Consider the following 21,058-nt stretch of genomic DNA (forward strand, 5'->3'; position numbering starts at 1 on the left):
CAGCAGCCCTCAGCCAGTAGCCTACTGGGCTCACCCTATTTTTTGCCCACTTTTAAGACGATTCCTGACCTTTACCTCCCTTGGTAGCTGTGTTCTAGAGCTCACAATGTGGAGTCAGAAAGTCATGTAGCAATTAGGTATTAAGCATTCAATGAACCTTGGTCAATAAATAAAGAAGACATAATAGATGTAAGCATTCATGCTCCTAATAACAGTGCTTCTAAAATACATGCAGCAAAAACTAATAGAACTGCAAGGAGACTAGATAAATTCCCAGTTAATAGTCAATGATTTCAGTACCCCTCTCAATAATGGACAGAACACATAGACCAAAAAGGATACAGCAGACTTGAACAACACTACCAACCTACCAGACCTCATTGACATTTACAGAACACTCCACCCAACATGGAACACACTCTCATATGTGCATCTGTTGCATTTGCCAAGACATACTACACCCTGGGCCATAAAACAAGTCTGAATAAATTCAAAAGGATTCAGGTCACATAAAGTATGTTCTCTGGTCACGATGGATTTTAATTAGAAATCAATAACAGAAAGACATCTGGAAATTTCCTAAATTTTGGAAACCAAACAAGATACTTCTAAATAAGCCAGGGATGAAAGGAGACATAAAAAGGAAATTAGAAAGCATTTTGAAATGAATGAAAATTATAACATATCAAATTTTGTGGCATGCTGCTAAAGCAGAACTTAGAGGGAAATTTATAGCACTAAAAATATTATAGAAGAAGAAAGTTCTCAAATCAGTGACTTTGATTTCTATCTTAAGAAACTAAAGAAAGAACAAATTAAACTCAAACTAAGCAGAAGAAAGGTAATAGTAAAGATGAAAGCAGAAATCAATGAAGTAGCAGAAAGATAATAATAGAAATCAAAGAAACCAAAACCCAAAAGTTAGTATTTTGAGAAAATTAATAAAATTGATAAACCTTCATTTAGACTGATCAAGAAAAAATAAATAAAAGGAGAGAAAGAGACCATTCCTATTAACTTTTAAATTTATTTACCATGGCCTGGCCTCCAGGCCTGGTTCCATACTCAAACTACTCTCATCAAAGTCACTACACACCTTTTTTTTTTTTTTTTTTTTTTGCCATTTTACTTGACCTCTCTGGGGTCCTAATAATCCTTCTGGTGGATACAGTATTGTTGTACCCATTATACAGGTGAGGAGCATGAGGCCCAAGTTGACTGGGACCTCCCTGTTTTTCCTCTTATTAACTTGAAAGGTTGATGTGATAATTCAGTGAAATAAAATAATAATCTGTAAAAATTTATTATCTTTACTAAAATTTTCATATCTTTACTAATGTCTCTGAGATGCAGCAAGTGAATATAATGTACTCATGAGCTTCCCTTACCAAGACCATGCCCTCCTCCAACCAGCTTACTATGCTCAGGCCTCAGCCACCAGAAAATTCTGGAGTGGCCACTGCCCCTCCTTGCCTCTTCTGTTCCTAGGAAAACATCTATGTTTTGATTGTTCTGGGTTTGCAATACAGCATTTATATGGGAATATTGCCATCCATAATGACTTCTCTTCAAGACACCTCTAGTCTTGAGACATTTTCAGCAAACCAGCAGCTTAAATACTGTTAGGCTTCAGATTTTATTGTTGTGACGTGGAAAATGACTTTTAGATTGTGATTCCATAGAACTCTAGAAGGCTTTCAGATATGGAAAAGAGTATGCTTAGTTAAAATTCTGACTTAGTTATTATCCCTGAGGGATGTTAGCCTAAGCTAAATGATTTACTATGAATTTAGTCTTCCTTCAGAGCAAACTTTTTAGTCAGGTTAAAAAATGTTGGTGGGGGAGGGTGATGGTGAAAGCCATAGTTTTCTTAAAATTGTGGTAAAATATATATAACATTTATGTATAACATTAAATTTACCATTTTAACCCTTTTTAAGTGTACAAGTGGCATTAAGTACATTCACATTGTTGTACAACTATCATTACTATAGTGTCTAGAACTTTCCATCGTCCCACACTAACACTCTGTATTCATTAACAATAACCCTCCATGCCTTCCTTCCCCCAATGTCTGGTAATCACTATTATGTTCTTTCTCTAAGAATTTGACTATTCTAGATATTTCATATAAATGAAATCATACAACATTTGTCTTTTTTTTTAATCTGGCTTATTTCACCATGCATCTTTTCTTTTCAATTTTTTCTTAATACATAATAATTGTACATATTGTCACCCAGGCTGGAGTGCAGTGGCGCGATATCAGTTCACTGCAACCTCCGCCTCCTGGGTTCAAGCGATTCTCCTGCCTCGGCCTCCCAAGTAGCTAGGATTACAGGCATGCACCACCACGCCTGGCTAATTTTTGTATTTTTAGTAGAGATGGAGTTTCACCATGCTGGCCAGGCTGGTCTCAAACTCCTGACATCAAGTAGTCCGCCCGTCTCGGCCTCCCAAAGTGCTATAATCACAGGTGTGAGCCATCATGCCCAGCCAATTATACATATTTATGGGGTACAAGTGATATTTTGACACATACATACAATATGTAATGATTAAATCAGGGTAATTAAGATATCCATCACCTCAAACACTTATTTCTTTGTGCTGAGGACATTCTAAATCTCTTCTAGCTATTTTGGGTGTACAATAAATAAATGTTAACTCTTGCCACCCTACTATGCTATTGAACACTGGAACTTATTCATTCTGTCTGACTGCATTTTTGTATCCAATAACCAACCTCTTTTCATACTTTCCTCCCCCTCATCCCTTCCCACCTTCTGGTAACCATCATTCTACTCTCTGCCTCCATGAGATCAACTTTTTTAGCTTTCATGTATGAGTGAAAATGTGTAATATTTGTCTGTCTGTGCCCGGCTTAATTTAACTTAACACGATGACCTCCAGTTCCATCCATGTTGCTACCAATGACAAGATTCCTTTCTTTTCATGGCTGAATGATATTCCGTTGTGTATGTATACCGTATTTTCTTTATCCATTCATTCATTCATGGGCACTTAGGTTGATTCCATATCCTGGCTATTATGAATAATGCTACAAAAGACATGGGAATGCAGATATCTTTTTGATATACTGATTTCCTTTATTTTGATATATACCCAGCAGTCAGATTTCTGGATAATATGGTCCATCTCTTTTTAGTTTTTTTTTTTTTTGAGACAGAGTTTCGTTCTTGTTGCCCAGGTTGGAGTGAAGTGTGCGATCCTGGCTCACTGCAACCTCCACCTCCCACATTTCAAGCAATTCTCCTGCCTCAGCCTCCCGAGTAGCTGGGACTACAGATGTGCACCACCACATCAGCTAATTTTTATATTTTTAGTAGACATGGGGTTTCACCATGTTGGCCAGGCTAGTCTTCAACTTTCAACTTTAGGTGATCCACCCCCCTTGGCCTCCCACAGTGTTGGGATTACAGGCATGAGCCACCAAGTCTGGTCTGAATTTATCAATTCTAACAATTTTTTTGGTGGAGTCTTTAGGTTTTTCTAAATATAGCACCATGTCATCTGTAGACAAGGATGCTATGACTTCTTCCTTTTCAATCTGCATGTCTTGTATTTCTTTCTATTGCCTAATTGCTCTGGCTAGGACTGCCAGTACTATGCTGAATAAAAGTGGTGAAAATGGCCATAACCTTGTCTTGTTCCAGATCCTACAGGCAAGAGTTTTACCTGCTTAGTATGATGCTAGCTGTGGATTTGTCATATATGGCCTGTATTGTTTTGAGGTGTGCTATTTCTTTTTCCTTTTCTTTTTTTTTTTTTTTTTTTTAGTAGAGACGGGGTTTCACCGTGTTAGCCAGGATGGTCTCGATCTCCTGACCTCGTGATCCGCCCGTCTCGGCCTCCCAAAGTGCTGGGATTACAGGCTTGAGCCACCATGCCCAGCCTGAGGTATGCTATTTCTATACTCAGTTTGTTGAGAGTTTTTATTATGAAGTGATGTTGAATTTTATTGAATGCTTTTTTAGTATCTGTCAAAATGATCATCTGGTTTTTGTTCTTGATTCTGTTAATGTGATGTATCAGGTTTATTGATTTACATATGTCGAAGCATTCTTGCAATCCCTCAGAAAAATCCCACTTGATCATGGTGAATAATATTTTTTTTTGAGACGTAGTTTCATTCTTGTTGCCCAGGTTGGAGTGCAATGGCACAATCTTGGCTCACCGAAACCTCCACCTCCCGGGTTCAAGCGATTTTCCTGCCTCAGCCTCCCAAGTAGCTGGGATTATAGGCATGTGCCACCACGCCCGGCTAATTTTGTATTTTTAGTAGAGACGGCGTTTCTCCATGTCGGTCAGGCTGGTCTTGAACTCCTGACTTCATATGATCTGCCCGCCTCAGCCTGGCAAGGTGCTGGGATTACAGATGTGAACCACTGCACCCAGCCAGTGAATGATCTTTTTGATGTGCTGCTGAATTCATTTTGCTGGTAATTTGTTAAAGATTTTTGCAGGAACATTGGCCTGTAGTTTTCCTTTTTGCTGTGTCCTTGTCTGGTTTTGGTTTCAGGATAGTGCTAGTCTCACAGAATGAGTTTATAAATATTCCTTCCTCATTAATTATTATTATTACTATTATTTTGAGATGGTGTCTTGCACTGTTGCCCAGGCTGGAGTGCTGTGGCATGATCTCGCCTCACTGCAACCTCCGCCTCCCAGGTTCAAGCAATTCTTCTGCCTCAGCCTCCCAAATAGCTGGGATTACAGGTGCTGGCCACCACGCCCAGCTAATTTTTTTGTATTTTTAGTAGAGATGGAGTTCTGCTTTGTTGGTCAGGCTGCTCACAAATGCCTGACCTCATGATCCACCTGTCTCTGCCTCCCAAAGTGCTGGGATTACAGGCGTGAGCCACTGTGCCCGGCCTCTCATTAATTTTTTAGAATAGTTGAGTAGAATTGGTATCAGTTCATTCCGTGTTTGGTAGAATTGAGCAGTGAGGCCATCAGGTTCTAGACTTTTCTTTGTTGGGAGACTTTTTATTACTGATTTAATCTGTTACTCATTATTGGTCTGTTTAGGTTTTTTATTTCTTCATGGTTCAGTCTTGGTAGGTTGTATATGTCCAGAAACTTATTTGTTTCCTTTTTTTTTTTCTTCTCTTTTTTTGAGACAGGGTCTTGCTCTGTCACCCAGGCTGGAGTGCAGTGCCATGATCTTGGCTTACTGCAGTCTCAACCTTTTGGGCTCAAGCAATCCTCCTACCTCAGCCTCTTGAGTAGCTGGGATTACAGATGTGCACCAGCAAGCCTAGCTAATTTTTGTATTTTTTAGTACAGACGGGGTTGTGCCATGTTGTCCTGGTCTTGAACTCCTGGGTTCAAGTGATCTGCCCACCTTGGCCTACCAAAGTGGTGGTATTACAGCCATGAGGCACTGTGCCCAGGCTATTTCTTCTGTATTTTCCAATTTGTTGGTTTACAGTTGTTCATTATATGTCTGATGATCCTTTGTATTTTTGGGGTATCAATTTTAATGTCTCCTTTTTCGTATCAAATTTTATGTATTTGGGTCTTCTCTCTTTTTTCTTAGTCTAGCTAAAGGCTTGTTGATTCTGTTTATCTGTTCTAAAAACCACCTATTCATATCAGCAATCTTTTGTATTGCTTTTTTGTTTCAGTTTTTATTTATTTCTGCTCTGATCTTTATTATTCCTTCCCTTCTACTAATGTGTGGTTTGGTCTGTTAGTGCCAGTTCCTTTAGGTGCATCATAAGGCTGTTTATTTGATGTCTTTCTATCTTTTTGATGAAAGCACTTATTGCTATAATCTTCCCTCTTAGAATCATTTTTGCTGTATCCCATAGGTTTTGATATATTATGTTTCCATTGCCATTTGTCTCAAGAAATTTTTAAATTTTCTTTTTAATTTCTTCATTGGCTCATTTATTGTCCAGGAGTATGCTGTTTAATTTCCATGAATTTGTGCAGTTTCCAACATTTCTTCTGTTACTGATTTCTAGTTTTAGTCTACTGTGGTCAGAAAAGATACTTGGTATAATTTTAATTTTTCAAAATTTGTTACTTGTTTTGCGACCTAACATACGGACTATTCTGGAGAATGATCCATGTGCTGTTGAGAAAAACGTGTATTCTGCAGCTGTTGGATGGAGTGTTCTGTAAACGTTTGTTCTAGAGTGCAGTTTAACTGAAATGTTTCTGTGTCGATTTTCTGTCTGGATGATTTGTCCATTGCTGAAAGTGGAGTATCAAAGTTTCCTGCCATTATTGGTTGCAGTTAATCTCTCCCTTTAGGTCTATTAATATTTGTTTTATATATTCAGGTGCTCTGGTGTCAGGTACATATACATTTATAATAGCTATATCCTCTTGCTTTATTGATCCCTCTATCATTATATGATGTTCTTCTGTGTCCTTTCTTCACTGTTCTTGACTTAAAGTCCATTTTATCTGATATAAGCATAGCTACTCCTGCTGTTTTTTGATTTCTGTTTGCATGGAATATCTTTTGTCATCCCTTCACTTTTAGTCTGTGCATATCTTTTTAAGTAAAGTAATCTCTTGTATACAACATATGGTTGGATCTTGTTTTATTTTCTTCAAAATCCATTCAGCTACACTGCACCTTTTAATTGGATAATTTAATCCATTACACTCAAGGTTATTATTGATAGGCAAATGTTTACTACTGCCATTTTGATACTTATTTTCTGGTTGCTTTGTAGAGCTCTTCTTCCTTTTTTCCTCTCTTACTATCTTTATTTGTGGTTAAGTGCTTTTCTCTAGTAGAATGTTTTTATTCCATGCTGTTTATTTATTTATTTTTGAGACGGAGTTTTGTTCTTGTTGCCCAGGCTGGAGTGCAATGGTGTGTGGCACGATCTCAGTTCACTGCAACCTCCGCCTCCCAGGTTCAAATGGTTCTTAGCATCCCAAGTAGCTGGGATTACAGGCATTTGCCACCACATTCAGCTAATTTTTGTATTTGTATTTGTAATTTAGTAGAGATAGGGGTTCACCATGTTAGTCAGGCTGGTGTCGAACTCCTGACCTCTAGTGATCCACCTGCCTCGGCCTCCCAAAGTGCTGGGATTACAGGTGTGAACCACCATGGCTAGCCCATGCTATTTATTTTTAATGTATCTCTAATAGGTTTTTCTTTTGTGATTACCATGAGGCTTACAAAAAATTTGATAGTTATAAGTTATTTTTAAATGATAACGACTGAACATTGATTGCAAAGAAAAGTATCAAAAACAAACTCTACAATTTAACACCACCCTTCACCCACATTTTGACTTTTTAGTGTTTCAGTTTTATCTTTTTATGTTGCCTATCTCTTAACCAATTGTAGTAATTATTGTTTTTTATAGTTTTGTCATTTAGTCTCATACTTAAGACATACATGATTTACTTAACACAATTACAGTATTAGAGTATTCTGAATTTGTTTTCTTACTTGTGCCAGTGAGTTTGATACCTTCAGAAGTTTTCTTGTTACATGTTAGTATCTGTTTCTTTCAAGTTGAAGAACTCTCTTTAGATTTGTAAGGCAGGTCTGGCATTGATTTCCTCAGCTTTTGTCTGGGAAAGTCTTTATTTCTCCTTCATGTTTGAAGGATAGCTTTGCTGGGTACAGTATTGTTGTTGGTGGGTTTTTTTTCCTTCACATTTTGGTTTTTTTTTTTTCTTTTCTTTTTCTATTTTTTTTTTGAAAGAGAGTCTAGCTCTGTCATCCAGGCTGGGGTGCAGTGGTGCTATTTCTGCTCACTGCAACCTCCACCTCCTAGGTTCAAGTGATTCTCCTGCCTCAGCTTCCCAAGTAGCTGGGTTTACAGGCATGTGGCACCATGCCTGGCTAATTTTTGTATTTTTAGTAGAAATAGGGTTTCACCATGTTGGCCAGGCTGGTCTCAAACTCCTGGCCTCAAGTGATCCACCTGCCTCAGCCTCCCAAAATGCTGGAATTACAAGCATGAGCCACCATGCCTGGCCCCTTCACACTTTGAATATAAAATACCACTCTCTTCTGAACTACAGAGTTTCTGCTGGGAAGTCTTCTGAAAGTCATATTATGGCCCTATTTTTTTTTTTTTTTTTTTGAGACGGAGTCTTGCTCTGTCGCCCAGGCTGGAGTGCAGTCACACTATCTCGGCTCACTGCAAGCTCTGCCTCCCGGGTTCACACCATTCTCCTGCCTCAGCCTCCCGAATAGCTGGGACTACAGGCGCCTGCCACCACCCCTGGCTAATTTTTTTTTGTATTTTTAGTAGAGACGGGGTTTCACCATGTTAGCCAGGATGGCCTCGATCTCCTGACTTCGTGATCCACTCATCTCTGCCTTCCAAAGTGCTCATGATTACAGGCGTGAGCCACTGGCGCCCGGCCGATTATGGCCCTATTAAACATGATACCTTTCTTTTCTCTTGCTGCTTTGAGTATTCTTTCTTTGTATTTTTTTGCTAGTTGTATTATGATGTGCCTTGGGAAATTATTCTTTTAGTTGAATTTGATTGGTGATCGCTGAGCTTCCTGGACCTGGATGCTGTTGTTTTTCTCCAGATTTGGGAAATTTTCAGCCATTATTTTTTTTAAGTATTCTTTCTAGGCCTTTTCTCTCTTGTCTCCTTCAGGAATTCCAATTATGCGGAGATTAGTTCTCTTGATGGTGTCTCATAATTCTCATTGGCCTTCTTTGCTCTTTTTTATTCTTGTTTTTTTTCTTTCTTCGCTGATTGGGTAACTTCATATGATCTGTTTTCAAGCACGCTAGTTCTTTTTCTCTGGTTGACCAAGTGTACTGTTGAAACCTTCTGATAAGTTTTTTAGTTCACTTATTACATTATTTGTTTCTAGGATTAAAAAATTGTTTCTATTTATTTGTCAAATTTCTCATTTTGTTCCTGGATTGTTTTCCAAATTTTATTTAGCTTTTTATTCATAGGTTTTTTGTGATTCCCTGAACTTCTTTAAGAGAATCATTCTGAACTCTCTGTCAGACACTTCACAAATACTCAGTTTGGGGGAGGTCTATTGCTAGGGCTTTGTTGGTTTCTTTTGGTGGTGTCATATTTCCCTGAATTTTTACATTCCTTGTGTCTTTACATCAATATCTGTGAACTTGAAAAGACAGCCACTTCTTACATTTTTTCATGTGTTCTTTGATGTTAGATCTATTCTTGTTAATATCAGAACTTAAACACTGACCTGTTGTTTCTTCCCTTTCTAGGGAGGACTTATAGTGAGTAGCAGAACTAAAATACTGCAGTAGAACTTGTTGCTCTGTCATTGTTTCCTAGGCTGAGGAAGACATACAGTGAACACTGGAACTTAACCACTGCCCAGCCATTGTTTCCCAGTCTGGGAAGACAAGCAGGCACAGGAACTTCATTCCAGCCTTTAGGTTGTTTCAAGGTCAGGGGAAGCCTCCACATGAGCATCTGGGCTTTATGGAAAAATCTAAAGATTCAGACCTTCCCACCAATTATTGTCTTTGCGATGCTATGGTACCAGCCAGGCTCTTTAATGTGATGTCCTTGATGATTTGAGTGCTGCGTAGCCACCAAGATTGACATGCCAGTTTCTGTGATCAGTGCCCTACTCTTTGTTCCCAATGTACCCCAAGTGGTTCAGTCCTCCTGGCACTCCCAGTGGTTCCCATGGAATGGGACTGGAGTAGGCTTCTCATGAAGATTCCCAGACTGGTGGGAAGATTGAATGTTCACCTCCAATTCCCTCCTCTCCTCTCAGCAACCACAGGTCTAGGGAAGTGCTCTGTGAGTGATACTATGCTGGCTTAGGGGAGGGATACCACAGTCTGAAATGACCAGTTCTCTTACTGGTTGCAGCTTCTCTTGACTCTGTGGGACCAGAGGGTTTCTCTGTTTCTCCTTTTTGTTCGGGTTTATTTAGGTGGCATTCTTGTCTTTAAATAGTTTCTAATGGTATTTTTGTGGAAGAAGTGGTGCCAGCGGATCTTCTCTTCTGTCATCTTGTTGATGTCGTTCTCCATAAATCTTTATTTTTTCCCACGTTTGCCACTGAACTTGGGCACCTTCCCTATCCCATGGCAATGTTCTCTGTATCTGCCCCTTCCTCCCTCTCCTCTGTCCTAGTCATCACTTTGTCTTTAGCATCTAGCATGGGCCTAGCACATGGTAGAGGCAAAATTAATATTTGTTGAAGGAATATCATTGTTTAAAAAGTTTATATTTCTGAGGAAGCAAAAACATGCGTCTTACTTTTAACAACATGTGTTGTTCTTTTTTCCAATTACAAAAACCTCTAAACACCAAAAAGAAACATTTTAAAAATCAGATTGTAATTCACCATCTAAAAATAACTCTGAGTATAGTGCATTTCCTCACAATATTTATTATAATGCTCTGTGTCAGCTGTCGATGGCTGCAAATTAAGCCAATCTGAAACTTAGCAGTATCAAAAAAAACCCACCATTCTCTCTCCTGGCTCTGTAGGTCCACGGGGCTCAGCAGGGAAGTTCTTCTGCTTATCTTTCTTGGGGCTTTCATGTGGTTGCAGTGAGATGGAGGCAGAAGGTGGAGTCATGGGGGCTTGACTCAGGTGTGAGGACAGCAGGGCCTGTACCTTGCCCTGTGATCTCTCCTTGAGGTCTCCACAGCTGGGTAGTGAAATGCAGAAGCTGCCAGGACTTCTTACACTTCGGCCCCAAGCTGGCTGAATTCTGTTGCCTAAAGTGAGTCATAGGCCAACCCTTTCTTGCACAGCCTTTTCCTGTAGATCCTTCTACCCTTCATCCTTCAGGCCTTTTACAACACTTCCTACATCATCACCTCTTTGAGGATCCTCATTCATTTCCAAAGTGGGGTTTTCAAGGTGATCCATTGGGGTATAGGAAAAAATACAGTATTAGGATTTCCATTTCTATGTTTTTTAAATTGTGATTTAAAAACGCACAACATAAAATTTATGACCTAACCACTTTAAAGTATATAGTTCAGTAGAGTTGAGTATATTCAGATTGTTATGCAACAGATCTCCAGAACTTTTTATCTTGCAAAATAAAAACTGTACCCATTGAATAATGCCTCCCCATTTCCTCCTCTTTGCAGTCTGTGGTAACTACTATTCTGTTTCTATGAATTTGACTATTTTAGATACCTTATGTAAGTGGAACCATACAGTATTTGTATTTTTGTGATTGGCTTATTCCATTTAGCATAATATCCTCAAAGTTCATCCACATTGTAGCGCATGACAGGATTTCCTTCTTTTTTATTATTGATTTAGTTTTTTGAGATGGAGTCTCACACTGTTGCCCAGGCTGGAGTGCAGTGGCACAATCTTGGCTCACTGCAACCTCTGCTTCCTGGGTTCAAGCGATTCTCCTCCCTCAGCCTCCCAAATAGCTGGGATTACAGGCACGTGCCACTATGCCCAGCTAATTTTTGTATTTTTAGTAGAGATGGGGTTTCGCCATGTTGGCCAGGCTGGTCTCGAACTCCTGATCTCAAGTGATCCACCTGCCTTGGCTTCCCAAAGTGCTGGGATTACAGGCAAGAGCCACCACGCCCTGCCGGTTTCTTCTTTTTTAAAACTGAATAATGTCTCATTGCATGTATTTACCACATTTTATCAATTTATCTGTTGATAGACACTTGGATTGTTTCCACCTCCTGGCTATTGTGAATAATGCTGAAGTGAACATGGTGTGCAAATATCTCTTTGAGATCCTGATTTCAATTCTTTTGGGCATATACCCAGAAATGGAATTGCTAGATCATAATGTGGTTCTGGGTTTAATTTTTTGAGGAATCACCATATTGTTTTCCACAATGGCGGCACCATTTTACATTTCTACCAACAGTGCACAAGGCCTCCGATTTCTCCACATCCTCACCAACAGTTGTTCTTTTCCAGTTTTTGATAGTGGGCATCCTAATAGTGTGAATTTCTATAGTTTTAGTCTATAAAACATAAGAAATTAACGTTCGTCAGTATGTCATAGCTGAACTGACATTGACACTATGCCTTGCCTTGTGTGTCCTTACCTCCCCAGACAGCATGGCTTCCTGGGAGGAGGGTCCTTGCACTGGTGGGGAAAGGGATGCTGTGGTGATAGAGAGGTCCTCCCTCTTTGATTCACTTCTAATTTATTACAAAGTGTTTCAGCCCAGTTAATGGGTTTCAGGGTTATATTATCCTGTTTTAATTAAACTAATCCTCAAATGATGACCAAGGAATCCTCACAAAAATGACCTAAAAAAAAAAAAAAGAAGAAGAAGAAGAAGAAGAAGAAGACCATAATACAAATCTGGGCAAACCATGAGGAAACAGCTGAGTGGCACTTCTCCTACCACTCACAGGAGCTCTTTGTCAGCCCATTTCAATAGAAAAACAATGACAAGCTGAGAAGTTGGCCAAAAAGGAAGGAACTAAGAAAACCACTTAAAATATAGATTTACATTCACTTATTAACCAGAGGCTCACTTGAAGTGTGTATTGTGCCTTGAGACATCAAGACATGAGCTAATGGCAATGTGCGTGCACGCACGCACGCTTATGCACACTAGAATATTTTTATTAACAGGGACAAGTGATCAAAAATATTTGGAGACAACCACTCCAGATAGAGGATTGGGAATTATGGCATTGCTGTTTTTCCTTCCTGGATTTTTCAGGGAAGACCAACCCAGCAGTTTGGAAGAATGACCTAAAGGATACTGGGAGTGGGTTAGGGTAAGCGTCACATCTGGAAGATGGAACTTGGCATCGTGAAGGAAGAGAGTGATCTTTAATTGGCATTCTAGGATTTCCCCACTTGTGAGGGCTGTGATCAGGCCTAAATGGTGGACCCCCACTGTTGTGGTAGCATCTCCTGTGTGGCTGCTTCCTGAAACTCCTCTGTTCTTTTATACGTACCCTCAGCCAGGTGTGGTGGCTCATGCCCATAATTCCAGCACTTTGGGAAGCCAAGGCAGGAGGATTGCTTGAAGCCAGTAGTTCGAGACCAGCCTGAGCAACAAAGCGAGACTCCATCACTAAAAAAAAAAAAAAGAATTAGCTGGGCATGGTGATGCACACCTGTAGTCCCAGCTACTTGGGAGGCTGAGCTGGGAGGATCACCTGAACCCAGGAATTTGAGGTTGCAGTGAGCTATGATCACGCTGTTGCACTGCAGTCCAGGCAACAGAGCCAGACCTTGTCTCCAAAATCAATAATGAATAAATAAACGTACCCTCCCTAGACCTCAGTCTCCTCCTCTGTAGAATGGGGACATCATCAGTGCCTCATCAAGAGGGTCGTGGCGAGGTGCTTGGCATGGTGCCTGCACACAGTAAGAGTCCTCCAGAGACAGCTAGTAGGATTACTGGACTATTTTGAAACCCTTCTTTTTAAAACCAGAGATATGGTACATATACATTCATTATAAAAATATATATATTCATTATAAAATATGAATTATAAAAATCTTATAAAGAGTATAGAAAGATAGGAATCAGCCCCAGTTGTTCCCTCAAGGGATAACCATTTCAGTCTTGCTCCATTTCCATCCATGGCTGCAGGCAACAGTGTGAGACCCTGATTTTTAAACTTTTTCCTTCTCCAGGGCTTTCCCATGTCAATCAATGCTTTATACATCGTTTTTAATGGCTGCCTGCTGCTTCCCTGACGGCTGTCCTGCACCTTCTCCCCTCCCTGCTCTGCCTGGCCTCCTCTCATCTCTTGTGCTCCTCTTCCTGTGCCTGGCGAGCCTCTGGCTCTGGCAGTAGCTTCTGTCTTCACATGGAGCTTCCAGCCTGGATGGTGTTGGAGACCAGGCCTGGGTCTCAGCTACATGGGATGGCTCCCAAATCTCAGGTCCCTTCCAACCCATCAGGTGAAGAGGAACACATCTCTCCCTCTTCCATTGTCACCCTGACCTCCCTTCCACAACACATACCCCAAAACCCTCAGCCAGAGCTTAGCACAGAGACTGCAAGCAGTAGGTGCCTCATCCATGCCCCATGACTGATGGGTAGAAGACAACATGGAAAGAAAGAAGGAAGTAAAGAAGAAAAGGTGGAAGGGCAGGGAAAGAAAGGGGAAGAAAGGAAGAAAAGAAGGAAAAAAAGGAAGGAAGGTCTTCGCACATACTTTCAAGCCTCACTGTTCTTGCTCTATGGATAGTTATTTTGCTGGGGCCAGGCATGGTGGCTCATGCCTATAATCCCAGCACTTTGGGAGGCCGAGGCTGGAGGATCACTTGAGGTCAAGAGTTCGAGACCAGCCTAGCCAACATGGTGAAACCCCATCTCTACTAAAAATACAAAAATTAGCTGGGCGTGGTGGTGGGCACCTGTAATCCCAGCTACTCAGGAGGCTGAGGCATGAGAATCACTTGAACCCGGGAGGCAGAGGCTGCAGTGAGCCGAGATGGTGCCACTGTACTTCAGCCTGGGTGATAGAGCAAGACTTTATCTCAACAACAACAACAAAAAAAGTTATTTTGCTGGAAGACTCCTACTGATCCTCCAAGCCCTGATCACAGAGCCTTCCCCTCATGCAGCCCTTCACCTGCATGGCCTCGCTTACCTTTGTCAAAGTCCTGTTATTACTGTGATGCACAGATAGGGAAACTGAGGCTCAGAAAATTACAATGAGTTGCCCAAACTCCCACAGCAGTGAGGAGAAGCAGGAGGGCTTGGTCTCCTTCTCTCTAACCCTGAGTCGTCACCCTTAGCTTCTGCAGCCCAGCCCTGCTCGCCTCTAGTTCACACGTCGCCAAGATCATGAGCCTCCATCATGTATCCATGAGCTGAGGCTGCATTTCAGGCTCTCAGGGAGTTTTCTGGAACAATTCAATGAATGAATGCATTCATGCATTCTGGTGCTAGCCCCGAACTCATATTCGATAAGAGAAGACTCAGATCTTGGAAAAACAGCAACTGTTTTTCAACACCAGCTGGTGCCACCGCCTCAATGGATTTGAACAAATTCAGAGAGCAACTGGTGTCTTTTTCCTTCTTTCAGTTCCCTTTGTTAAACTGCCATGTGTTCCTGGCAACTGGATTTCAGGAGACGTGGAATTCAGAAGAAGTGAGAGAAAGAGGCCAAAGGCAGAGCTCTCTGCTTCCTCGGGACCTTTGTAGGTGGGGAGGTTCACGCCTTTTCGAGGGACTGTGGGCTGGGCACACAGCGCCCTGCTGAGCCAGCTCATTCCTGCAGCTTCAGCAATGCCCTGGATTTCACTCTGCGGACAGTGGTTACACCGGCTCTGTCCTCCCTGCGTTAGCACAAAACACTCTGAAATTCTAGCCGAGAAAGTGTGCCAGTTCAGAAAACACAAACCCCTGGCTCTCCTAGGTCTGCATGGAACCGACATGCCCTTTGCTAAAACAATCAGCCCTTCTTGGCAGAAAGGGTGGCTGCAGCCAGCAGCCTGCAGTCTGCTTGTGCAGAGTGTTCTCTCTACTTCCGACCGGCCCCAGCCTCATCAGATTCTAATAAATATCACTTTCTTTACTTTTCTTTCTTGTTTTTTATTTTTTCTTTTTGTTTTTTGTTTTTTTGGGTTTTTTTTTGAGATGGAGCCTTGCCCTGTCGCCCAGGCTGGAGGGCAACAGCGGGATCTTGGCTCACTGCAACTTCTGCCTCTTGGGTTCAAGCGATCCTCTGGCAGAGCTGAAGGGGACCCCAGCATGATGGCTTCCTGCCCCCACTCCTTGAACTGTGCCCCCTCCATGCCCAGCCTCACAGGTACCCTCAGGACAGGAGGCCCAAGATGGATGGCGGCACAAGACCTAGAATGCAGGGTTGCCTGGAGCCCCTTTGGTCTGTCTGGGCCTGGGGAGGTCCACTTGGAATTGCAGCCCCTTCCTCCTGGGCCCCACAGCCCACCGCCCTGTGCTTACCCGGCCCTCCTTCTTGCCTCCCACCATCACAGTCAGGCCAGTGATCTCCCACTCAGGGCCCCAGTGGGGATGCTGGTCTTGGCATTGATTTTTGGAAGAGAACAAAGCTTGAGCTGGGGAGGAAACTGAGCAGGTGTCTGGAGGGTGGAGCAGAGCCCCGCAGGGAGGCTAAGCTGATCAAGGACAGACCCGAGATGCCAGAAATTGGCCACCCCACTCCTGGATGAGGCAGCCCAGGGAGAGCCTCATCTGGGCATGTCGTCCCCACCTGCCTCTGCAGCATCCGGGTAGACCTAACTCCTCTGAGGCCTAGGCAGGGGCCTGGAAGCTCCCATCTGAGATCTTGGGACAGGCCAGACAGCCTGGCTTGGCCATTATCTGTCTGAGAAAGCATTCTCCCAAGTGCCCTGAAATGCCAGGAAAGTAGTCAGGAAAAACAGAGGCGTAAATTGAAAACCATCTTGATGATAAGCGTAGCTCCTGGTGCTGGGAAAGGGCTGGGCCTTTTGGAGATGGTGTTATGTTCCTGACGTGACTTTTACCAAGAGTGAAACGCACAGCTCTAAGCTCTTGCGCTGCTTCTTTTCTTCCTTGCAAACTGCTGGCTGTTTGGGCAGGAGGGTGCTGCCTGACTCTGGGGCTCCACAGCCCTTCACCTCCTCCCCATTCCGTCTCTCTCTCTCTCTCTGTCTCTCTCTCTCTGTGTCTCACCTAAACCTATAGGTTTTGCTGCCCAGAAATGGCAGTGTCCTCCCAGAAGCCTGTCTGTGAGCTCTAGACACACAACAGCCAAGAGGCCAGCCTCCTGGGGCGCTTCAAACTCGGCAGGACCCCAGTCACGGTCATGATATCCCCAGCCCAGCTCTGCCTCCTCCTCTTTCCCCTTAGGAAGCAGCTCTGGCTCATTAGCTCCTAGAGTACAACCTTTCCATGGCTCCCAACTGCCCTGAGAATAAAGTTCACGCTGAGCTAAGCTCTCAGTCTGGCTTCCACAGACTGCCCCAGTGTCTGTTCCCAGCCTTCCCTGGTGTGCAGTACTCCCTGGCACTGGAGGCGGGTGGAGGTGGTGGGTTCCTTGTCAAAATATCTGGGGATGCTGTTAAGAATCCAGGGGTGCAAAATGTCCTGTCCTGAGGCATGCAAGACACACGGAAGAAGCCTTCAGCCTTGCCAGGAGCACCAGGTCACGCCAAGTTCCCCAAAGGCCTCAGGTTCTTTTTTTTTTTTTTTTTTTTTTTGAGATGGAGTCTCGCTCTGTCGCCAGGCTGAAGTGCAGTGGCACGATATCAGTTCACTGCAACCTCTGCCTCCTGGGTTCAAGCGACTCTCCTGCCTCACCCTCCTGAGTAGCTGGGACTACAGGCACTTGCCACCAAGCCCAGCTAATTTTTGCATTTTTAGTAGAGACGGGGTTTCACCATGTTGGCCAAGATGGTCTCGATCTCTTGACCTCATGATCCGCCTGCCTTGGCCTCCCAAAGTGCTGGGATTACAGGCGTGAGCCACCGTGCCCAGCCAGGCCTCAGGTTCTGATGATGTCTTCAGCCCTTGCAGCTTTCTCCGCCTGGCATGCTCTTCCCCAGCATCTCCATCTGGCTCACTCCCGCCTGTCCACAGACGTCACCTGCATCCCCTTGGCAAACATGGCTGTCAGACGTGCCTCTCTTGTGTTCCCTCCTAGATAGGTGCTGCCGTGTGCATTTGCCTCTTGGGTGGGAACTGTGACTCTCTTCTTGGCCCCTTGCCACTTCGTGAGCTCCTTGAGGGCAAAGTCCAGGCCACAGAAGACCCCGGAAGTAGACCCCAAGGACTGGGTTTTCAGGGACTCCTGGTGCCCCGCCCCACCCCATTCACTGAGGCAAGTCCACCTGCTGCTTTCCGCAGGCGCTCTCCAAGCTGGGCCTGGGGAATGACACAGTGGTGCAGCTGCGGACTCTGGAGCTGCCTGTAGATTACAGAGAGGCTAAGCGGAGGGTCACCAGAATCTGGGAAGATCATCAGCCACAAGTAAATGATGGCGGGAGGCAGTGGGGCATGGGGCTGGTGATGTGGTGGAGCTGGAGCCTGAGACCCCCAGGCCCCGGTTCTAGGGTTGATGATTGAGGGGCACCCCATCCCCAGGCCCCACCAGTCCTGCAAGGTCCCAGCTGATTGTGTAAGATTCTGGGTCTGTTTGTAAAAGTTTAAGCCAAAATATGTAGTAGGTCTTAATAGAAAATCTGGAGAGAAAGGAGGAGGAAAAGAAATGGAAGTATTATTCCCAGTCAGGTCCCAAAAATAGTTTCCACCTAAGGGAGAGGCCCTTGGGTTGGGCCCCATCCATACCATGAGGGGCAGGTAGGTTTGAAGGTGGGCATAAGGCAAGGACCTCTGTGTCCAGGGAACGACTGGGAGGGTGGCCAACCTGGGGGAGGCCCATCTTCATAGCACCCAGCCCATTTTATCTGGACATAATTACTGTATAAAAAACAGGTACACCCTCACCCCCCCCCCAAAAAAAAATTCCCCAAACAAGGACCAGATGATGAGGTTAATAAAACATACACTATCAAGGCTGGGCACGGTGGCTTTCTCCTGTAATCCCAGCACTTTGGGAGGCCGAAGCAGGTGGATCACAAGGTCAGGAGATCAAGACCATCCTGGCTAACATGGTGAAACCCCGTCTCTACTAAAAATACAAAAAAAATTAGCTGGGCATGGTGGCGGGTGCCTGTAGTCCCAGCTACTCGGGAGGCTGAGGCAGGAGAATGGCGTGAACCCGGGAGGTGGAGCTTGCAGTGAGCCAAGATAGTGCCACTGCACTCCAGCCTGGGCGACAGAGCAAGACTCCGTCTCGAAAAAAACAAAACAAAACAAAACAAAAAATGGCTATCAAGCCATTCAGACAGTGCCCCAGATGTTTTGATAAAATACTTGTGCAGCTATTTTTCAAAAAGGAAAAATAATCAGCTTTAATAAATTCTAAGATTTCACTGGACTGCTACTAACTCCCTTTACTAAGTTTCATTTTTAAAAAACATGCAGGAGGTGGGCGTGGTGACTCACGCCTGTAATCCCAGCGTTTTGGGAGGCTGAGGCGGGCGGATCACTTGAGGTCAGGAGTTTGAGACCAGCCTGGCCAAGATAGTGAAACCCTGTCTCTACTACAAATACAAAAATTATCTGGGCGTGGTGGTGCACCTGTAGTCCCAGCTACTCGGGAGACTGAGGCAGGAGAATCACTTGAACCCAGGAGGCGGAGTTGCAATGAGCTGAGATGGTGCCATTGCACTCCACCCTGGGTTATAGAGCCAGACTCTGTCTCACAAAAATAAAAATAAGTAAATACATAAATAAAACAAAATAAAATGATGCAGGATTCCACCAAAACACGAAGCCTCTGCTGTGGTAGCCTCACCACTTACCAGCTTGCTTCTCCTCCCTCCAACCCTCCCCCTACAAAAAGAGAATACATTGCCCTGTAAGAATAATTTGAAGTAAAAAGTATTTAAATGTAAATGCAGCATGAGTTTTTATTCAGCCAAAAGAATCCAGCTATTTTTCTTTCCAGCCATATTAATTAGGAGACACTGGTGGGGGATCCTGGGGTTTCCAGTGGATTTGGGGTTTGAGATGTTTTGCATGGAGCCGGGCTCTCTAAAGGAGTGGTCCTTCCGCGCATTCGGTGAGCAGGGTGGGTCTCATTTTCCTGGGGTCTCTCTGCTGTTGCCTGTTCACACAGCTCGTCGTGCATGTGGGCATGGACACCTCCGCCAAGGCGATCATTCTGGAACAGTCTGGCAAGAACCAAGGCTACCGGGACGCCGACATCCGGGGCTTCCGGCCGGAGGGCGGTGTGTGCCTACCTGGCGGCCCAGACATGCTGGAGTCAGGGGTCTGCATGAAGGCAGTCTGCAAGCACGTAGCGGTGGAGGATGTGGAGGTGATATTTTCTCGAGATGCAGGCAGGTATGCTCTGTGGGTGTTAGGCCTCTGAGCAGGTAGGAGAGAAGCCACGGCCTTGGGCATCCCCCCGGCCTCCAAGAAGCCATCCTGTACCGTCCAGCTGGCCACTTGGCCATGCGGCGCTGCCCCCAGATCGCCCCTCTTTGCTGCGTGCAGGTCAGCACAGTTGCTAACACCTTGCCTAGGGGCTCGTTTGTGAGACCTCCCTGTGGAAACACGGTCTTTGGTGTGTGGATCTAGGAGAAGAGATGGGAAGGCGGACTTCAAGAGCCACTAACATTTCGTGAATGTTTTCTAATTTTGACTTTTGAGGTGACCGAGGTTGTGAGTTAACTATGTTGATGTAGCCCCAGATAAAGATTGATTTACCTTTGTTTCTCCAAACTCTGATCCCCAGTAGGTGGTTTCCCCTTTCCCCAAGGAATGACTGAGTAAGTGACTCAAGAAGACATGAATGACAGGGATTCACTGGGATGCAGGTGTTATGGACTGGTTTGTGGAGTATCTGACCCCTTTCTGTCTTGGTCACTTGCTGGTCATGAGATCATGAGGCCAACAGCCAGCTCTCCCCACCTCCTCCCCGGCACCATGTTCTTTCTGAGGTGAAACAACACAACTTAAGCCTCGCTTGGGTGTCAGTCCTCCCTCCTCAGGCTTTGTGGGTGTGGCATTGCCACTTCCGCTTATGTTTCACTGAGGTTAGAGGCTGGTTCAAGAATTAATGTGGCATTTCCTGTGGTTGCAGATACGTCTGCGATTATACCTATTACCTCTCTCTGCATCATGGAAAAGGCTGCGCGGCACTCATTCATGTCCCTCCACTATCGCGTGGGCTCCCGGCCAGCCTGCTGGGAAGAGCCTTGCAAGTCATCATCCAGGAAATGCTGGAAGAGCGTGGGAAAGCCCGAGTGCAAAGCCCGGTTCGAAGAAAACTCGACCATGGTGCTACCAGCCAAAGGGACCTGACCGGGGCATTGCTCCTTTAGAGAAGATTAAACGTTTCAATCCTGTGTGTAGCATTCAGCTGTGCATTGAGAAACTTTTTCAAAAATTGCTTGTAAAACAAAGAGGGGGAAAAACTTTTTGTGATTTTGTTAGCCCAACAAAATCACAAAGGGCTATTTTATTGTCGGGAGAAAGAACACTCTGAAAGGTGGACATTTCACGGGATGAACTAGCTTCAGTTATGGTTTTCATGACAATAAAATGAAATCCGAGTCATCTGTTTTCTTCTAAAAATCTACACAGTG

General features: G+C 44.0%; 1 protein-coding gene across 1 annotated transcript in view; it reads left to right on the forward strand.

Moving 5' to 3' along the window:
- PGPEP1L (pyroglutamyl-peptidase I-like) overlaps positions 1 to 21,028 on the forward strand; it is a 48,598-nt gene extending 27,570 nt beyond the window's left edge. The window contains 4 exon segments of the mRNA XM_011957778.1: positions 17,748 to 17,870; positions 19,585 to 19,811; positions 20,554 to 20,701; positions 20,703 to 21,028. Coding sequence (XP_011813168.1) covers positions 19,603 to 19,811; positions 20,554 to 20,701; positions 20,703 to 20,774 — 429 coding nt within the window. The 5' untranslated portion in view covers positions 17,748 to 17,870; positions 19,585 to 19,602 and the 3' untranslated portion in view covers positions 20,775 to 21,028.
- Positions 21,029 to 21,058: the final 30 nt, after the last annotated feature.

The sequence above is a fragment of the Colobus angolensis genome, unplaced genomic scaffold (genome assembly GCF_000951035.1).
Source record: "Colobus angolensis palliatus isolate OR3802 unplaced genomic scaffold, Cang.pa_1.0 Scaffold112, whole genome shotgun sequence".
Lineage (NCBI taxonomy): Eukaryota > Metazoa > Chordata > Mammalia > Primates > Cercopithecidae > Colobus > Colobus angolensis.